The sequence below is a fragment of the Etheostoma cragini genome, chromosome 16 (assembly GCF_013103735.1).
Source record: "Etheostoma cragini isolate CJK2018 chromosome 16, CSU_Ecrag_1.0, whole genome shotgun sequence".
In the NCBI taxonomy this organism is placed as follows: domain Eukaryota; kingdom Metazoa; phylum Chordata; class Actinopteri; order Perciformes; family Percidae; genus Etheostoma; species Etheostoma cragini.
The window spans coordinates 454621-461309 of NC_048422.1; the positions used below are offsets into that span (position 1 = coordinate 454621).

Below are 6689 nucleotides of genomic sequence, written 5' to 3' on the forward strand. Positions count from 1 at the left end.
GGTCTCCCTGTTCCTTACCCGAGACTCTACGCCTGACTGTCCCTGGTCTCCCTGTTCCTTACCCGAGACTCTACGCCTCACTGTCCCTGGTCCCCCTGTTCTTTCTGTTGCCGGTGGCACAGTAATGTTACTATTTCCATAAGCACACATTCTTATACAGATGTCACCAAGTTGTCTTGATATGAGGACTTGTTGTACTTACTTGGAATTTTGGTGTACTTAAAAGGGATCTTATGTCTTTTTTTCTTTTTTTCAGTCATTTTATCTGGGCATCAACAACACAAATCTTTGACGTCAGATGTCTAAATAGGAGTTAGGTTCACCACAAGGTCATCTTAGAATTACAAAATGATCTGGCGTCCTCTATGTAAACATTAGGTTTTGTCTGGGACAGAGGATATGTATTTAACTGCAGCAGACCAACTGATCTGCCACAAACACAACCTGTCAATATTCAATATTAATCCTAATATATAACAAAGCAAGTATTTATTAATTACTCAGCATCATTTCTACTTGAGAAAAGAACTTCATCCAATAAAATGTCAATAAAAAAGGCTTAACCCGCCTCCTTCCTACATTCCATAACTCCACCAGTAAGTTATGTTATCAATCGGAGCGCCGGACCTGTATGGAAAGCAGGCAGTGGACCGTGGCAGTGAGGCTTTGGATGGTTACTACTTGCACAGATATTTAAGTATGAATAATTCTATTTACAATACCCAGCATGTTTTTAAGGATATTTCTAGATGTGGACAACCCTTAGATGGGGGAGGTTCTGACCCCCGACCCCCTGGGATTTACACCTATGGATCAGTGCCTAACAAGTATTGGGTTTGGTTACCGGCCCTAGTCAGCGTGTCTCTGCTCCGTTACCTGAAGCCGTATGAAGAGTGGCCGGGCGTACGCTGGGATTTCCCTTAACACGTGCTCGAACAGCTTCTTCCCATCGAACACGTGTCCCGGTCGTACGATCATGGCCGCCATGCCCGCTCTGCCCTCGTGCCCTGTGGACACAACCTGGTTTAGACGCATCTTTCTCCAGCTCAGGGTTATTCATTCTCAGGAATGGTAACAGCACTACAGCAGGAAACGACTGCAGTAATAAAGTTATGATATTTGGTGCAGTATTAGGGGAGGATTATTCTGAAAACACCTCTACTGGAAGCTTCCAAAGCCTTGTTGACAGATGGAGATGAGCAGTACACAAACCTTGTATTTCTACTCCGTATACATTGATTTCTTGGATGAAATCCACCAGCCCGAGAGTCTCTGTCACCTCCGTCGTTGCTACATTTTCACCCTTCCACCTGAAGTCAGGGAAACAAGATGATGATTAACAGGGCTGACCTAGATATAAAACTGAAAATTAAATTTAAAAAACAGTGCTGCAGCCAGAAACCCAGGGCGGCTGCTGGAGCGTGGTTCCACTTGTCAGGACTTTATGTTCCCTCTCTGAAGTCCGCCTGCAGTTGAGAACGTTTTGCTAACATTTGCTGGGGTCTTCCTGGACCATGCTCTGTACTGTGGTGTATATTTTTATTTATTTTTTGTATTCCTACCACCGGAAATACTTTTTATCACTTCATCACTGAGTGTTAAGATAATGTATAATGTAATGGCTGTATCTTGTACAGATAAGTCTTAATTACATCATAATACTGCACTTGCACAAACATTGATTTTACTTACATCTTTATAACTACTAAGTGGCACGTTTGTACATTCTTTTTCTTTTGAATAGCTGTTCTTGTATTCTACTGATTATTTCTTGTATATTGTGTATTTGTGCTCTGTGTGTGATATTCTGCTGCAGCAGCACTATGATATCCCAGTTTGGGATCAATGAAAGTCTATCTAATCTGATCTATTGTCATGAACATTGTGAGCAGGATAACTTTCCCTTTGGGGACTATAAAGACTATATATCTGTGTTCCAGAAGCATTACTTTTAGTGTGTTCTGTTGCATGGCAGTATGCATCCAGGGACATTCTACTTAACCCTACATTGCGCCGTAAAGTCTCTTGCTCATATATATCTGCTGAGACCGGGTAAATGGCCACATCATGCCAGAGATTCCTGTTCTAAATGTGTTGTCTTTAGGCTGATGATGTCATCAGGCTCAACAGCACCATGGACATGGACTCCTTAACACTTGTGTTGTCTTTGAGTCAACTCGGATCCGTTTTCAAAGTTTTCAATATCAGAAATATGTCTTTCTTTCTTTCTCTCCCTAGGGAGGAGATCCAGACCCAGGACTAGGTGGAGGGATTATATCTCCAACCTGGCCTGGGAACGCCTCGGGATCCCCCAGTCGGAGCTTGTTGATGTGGCTCGGGAGAGGGAATTTTGGGGCCCCTGCTGGAGCTGCTGCCCCCGAGACCCGATGCCGGATAAGTGGATGAAGATGGGTTTCTTTCAAGCAAACAAGCATGCATGTTATAGTTGTTAAAGCCCAACTATAACATGGATGGACATTGTATGGAACCCAAACAACAGTTAAAAAGAAAATATTTCATATGTCCATAAAACTTGAGGTTTTTTGTTCAATTTGCATAGAAAAGCATCTAAAAATGTTGAAATGGTTTTAAAACCGTATCCTGACTAAACTTTGACAGTCAGTGATGCGCTCAACATCCTGTGATCTTAACTTTTTGTCAAAATCATTCAAAAATTCAGATTTTTTAACTCAAAAATTTGATATAATGTCATAAGAATTAGATTTATTGTCAAAAACGTTGAAAAAAACATTGAGAAAAATTGACAAAAACGTCGGAAAAGCCCCCCCCAAAAAAACTCCGAAGGACAACAATCTCATGGTTGACGGGAAGACAAGCCAAGGGTTAGAGGTGGCGGTGTACCTGAAGGTGTCTCCCACCCGGTCCCTGAAGCAGATGAAGCCCTCCAGGTCTTCAGCCATGAGGTCTCCCGTGTTGAAGTAGGCGTCGCCCTTCACAAACACGTTCCTCATCAGCTTCTTCTCGGTCAGCTGCTTGCTCCCAGCGTAGCCAAAGAAGGGGCTGGTGGCGCTCACCTTGGACAGCAAAAGCCCCGTCTCGCCTGAGAAGGGACATGGGACGGAAAGTCACAAATCCACCCTGTCATTGTCAGGTGAAGTCAGCTTTCAAAGAATAACAAGGAAGACCATCCTGTTGTGGGAATGTTCTTTGCCTCTTACCCATTTCCACTCGCTGACAGAAACCATTGTGATCGGTGACCGGTTCATCCTTCACCATGTCGTACTTTATCAGGTCATACTTGAACAGGAGCTACACCAAAAACAAGAGAAACAATAATTGCACAGGGCAGTGGCATTATAACCTAATCTAACGGAACAATCACCCACTAATCACCTCAGGTTGCAAGATATTTTCCTCGAATCTTTGGTCTAATCTGGACTTTACTAGACTGGAGATTTCTTTCTCTTTCAATCCAAGCATGGAATATTCAAATATGCCCTAATTAAATCACCTAAGTCAACCAACCAGCGTGTGTGACATGGGACATCCCCTACTCTGATTTCATCCCGTCTTCCCTTCTTGCAGTACTCACCCTGTAGAAGAAGTTGGAGCGGCCCACAGTTCCGATCTTGCCAACGTGGTTCATGAAACACAGGTTTCCCTCGGTGGAGCCGTACACCTCGCACATCTGAACGTTCCCAAAGCGACTGTGGAACTCCCGCCAGACGTCCTGCCGCAGACCGTTCCCAACTCCCATCCGCACCTTGTGAACCTTATCCTCGTCTGTCTGATGCAGGGAGAAGTATGGGATGACATCAGCTCAATAGATCCCACTTTTCCCAACTAACCATTTCTGGACAAACAAATAATAATTCCAGGTTAATCCACATTGTGATTAAGTCAGTGAATGAAAATACAACCTGCTATGAGCTGGAAATCATGAAATGAAACCAGCTGCTTATAGATAATCCAATGTTATCAATATACCTTTTGTTATGTTATCAAAATGAACATGATATGGGAAATTTTAATCTAAAAAACTACTGTGACTCCTACAATGACTACATTGGCATGTAAAGCCTAATAGTAAACTATGAACAGTTCATTCTTGGTCTCTGCACTCTGATCAAGCAACGCCACAGAAGATGCTTGGTGTGTGTGTGTGTGTGTGTGTGTGTGTGTGTGTGTGTGTGTCCTCTGTGAAGAGTTTTTTGTGGTATTTGCACATTGTGCATAATGAGCGCATACAGGCAGTAATTGGTCCTCACGCTTGTGTGCACACATTGACCTTGTGAAAAAGGGCTTATCAGCTTATCTGCTGTTCGTGTCCACATCTTTAATTTGCAAATCAGTGTTGGGGACAGTCATGGCCAGCCTTCCACCCACACAGTCAAATAACAGAGGGACGGGGGACAAAGAGGACTTTGAGTCCAGCCTCAAGACAGGATGTCCTGGGCCCTCACACTGTGTGTGCGTGCACATCAACGTGTCCACCATGGGAGTACACAAACAGGAAAACAAAGACCCTGCTTGTCCCTCTGCCACAGTAGTGCACAACTTTACTCCAGTGATTCACAAGAAGCAGGGACTGTAAAGAAGCCTCTCTCCGCCTACAGTCAACTCTGACTCACTCTGTCATTCATTAAGTGGCAATGCACACTATGTTAAATAACTGCTTAGTAGCCTAGTGTGTGGATGACAGATTACATGTGCATAACAAGACAGCAAGTCATGTTGAGTTGAATGGAATGAAAGTAAAGAGAGGAAAACGTTAAGGTATTTGGAGATCAATGGCTTGGGTGTCATCACTGAATAACTTTGAATTCCCATTCAACAATCACACAGAAAGCAATCATTGTGAAAACTAACCAGACATGTTGCCAGAATGGGGGCACACAAGCAGGACTATATCTATTTTTATTATACGTTTGGTTATATATGCTATGTTTGTATGTTGAAAATGGTATTCCATACTTGTATTTCCATTTACATTCTTTTCATTCCTTTAAGTATATTTTTTTCAGTAGTTTCATCTTTGCTATGTTATTTTATTTTGTCTTATTTATTATTTCTATTTTATTAGTTGTATTTCTGTATGTGTCAGTGAGTATGTGTGCTGCTTCTAACAGAGTAATTTCCCAATTTTGGGATTTATAAAGTCCATCTATCTATCCATCTATCTATATATCTAAAGTATCTTATCAGAAAACATCTCCTCACTATCTGCTAGCTGCCTGTCCCCTTACCACACTGTAAAAAACATCTCCTTACCATCTGCTAGCTCCCTGTCCCCTGAACACACTGTAAAAACATCTTCTCACTGTCTGCTAGCTGCCTGTCCCCTGACCACACTGTAAAAAACATCTTCTCACTGTCTGCTAGCTGCCTGTCCCCTGAACACACTGTAAAAACATCTCACTATCTGCTAGCTGCCTGTCCCCTGAACACACTGTAAAAACATCTTCTCACTGTCTGCTAGCTGCCTGTCCCCTGAACACACTGTAAAAACATCTCACTATCTGCTAGCTGCCTGTTCCCTGAACACACTGTAAAAAACATCTCCTCACTATCTGCTAGCTGCCTGTCCCCTGACCACACTGGAAAAAGCATCTAGCTTCAGCTAGCTGCCTGTCCCCTGAACACACTGTAAAAACATCTCACTATCTTCTAGCTGCCTGCCTAATGTCACCCAACAAGGCATAGTATATATATGGCCTTTAATAGCAATTTTAAACCAAAACTCAGCAGAAAGGAAGCGTCCTGTTGCTGTGAGCGTGTCCATGCAGAAAGAGGCAGGATGTAGTCCCTCCCAGCTGAATGATGAACAGATTACCTTGGGCTGGTTGCAGAGGTACCTGCAGAGTTCACCAATATACTGGAAAACAGTAACGTCATGTTTCCTACAGTCCTTCCAGAACTGGGAGGCCGAGAACTTCTTCTTCAAGACGCAGGTGGCACCTGTCATACAACAGAACACAACGTCATTACATTCACTATGAAAGGGTACAATTCACATTTTCAACACTAGGCATATCTCCTCCATAAATGTAAATATGAACCTTAAATCAGATTTATAGAAGGGCATTTCATTTCCACATAGAGTGTACTGTATATTTAAAATGTCGTTCAAAGATTTTAAATACAGATTTTATCTTTTAAATCCATTTAAACAAATAGAAATTACAGCAGTATGGTACAAATCTTTTTCTAAAGCCAATCAGAGACATTACTAGATCTTGGTAGAAGCATGCTGCATGCTGATTAGCTCACTGACGCGGATTCAGATGCAGTTTTATGTTGAATGAAGACATTTTTCAATACCTGATACAATGGAGGCCATCGGGTCGGACCCTGACGGTATCGACGTCTGTGCCCAGATACTACGTTTAACGAGTGGTGTTGTAGAGCTTTGTGTTACCGAGCAGCTCCAGGGACTGATCAAATCTCGTGATCTTTGGAGAAGATCTCTGCACTCACACTGCTGACTTAACGTATGCATGCTGCAGGTCAGTCACTAATTTCATTACTTGTTAATTCCCAGTAATTGTAACAGATTACAGTTCAGGGTTTCGACCGATGTGGTGGCAGCCCGGTGCCCTACCAGGAATGAGCCACTCAATCAATTTTCACCTTAGTGGTCCCTAATACTATATCTGAAGTCTCTTTTATATAGACATTAGTGGTCCCCTAATACTGTATCTGAAGTCTCTTTTATATAGACATTAGTG

The 6689-nt window shown here is 42.6% G+C and overlaps 1 protein-coding gene and 1 long non-coding RNA gene across 3 annotated transcripts in view; one reads left to right on the plus strand and one right to left on the minus strand.

The window, feature by feature from the left end:
* Positions 1–6645, plus strand: part of LOC117959449 — an 8471-nt gene extending 1826 nt beyond the window's left edge. Inside the window, exon 3 of the long non-coding RNA XR_004659939.1 lies at positions 6635–6645. This is a non-coding gene — a long non-coding RNA (uncharacterized LOC117959449). The remainder of the gene's footprint in view (positions 1–6634) is intronic.
* Positions 1–6689, minus strand: part of slc27a6 (solute carrier family 27 member 6) — a 47857-nt gene that overhangs the window by 29414 nt on the left and 11754 nt on the right. For both annotated transcript variants that reach the window (XM_034896598.1, XM_034896596.1), the window contains exons 4-9: positions 5795–5919; positions 3554–3748; positions 3180–3270; positions 2863–3061; positions 1213–1310; positions 877–1007 (exon numbers count right to left, since the gene is read on the minus strand). In XM_034896598.1, coding sequence (XP_034752489.1) covers positions 877–1007; positions 1213–1310; positions 2863–3061; positions 3180–3270; positions 3554–3748; positions 5795–5919 — 839 coding nt within the window. The remainder of the gene's footprint in view (positions 1–876; positions 1008–1212; positions 1311–2862; positions 3062–3179; positions 3271–3553; positions 3749–5794; positions 5920–6689) is intronic.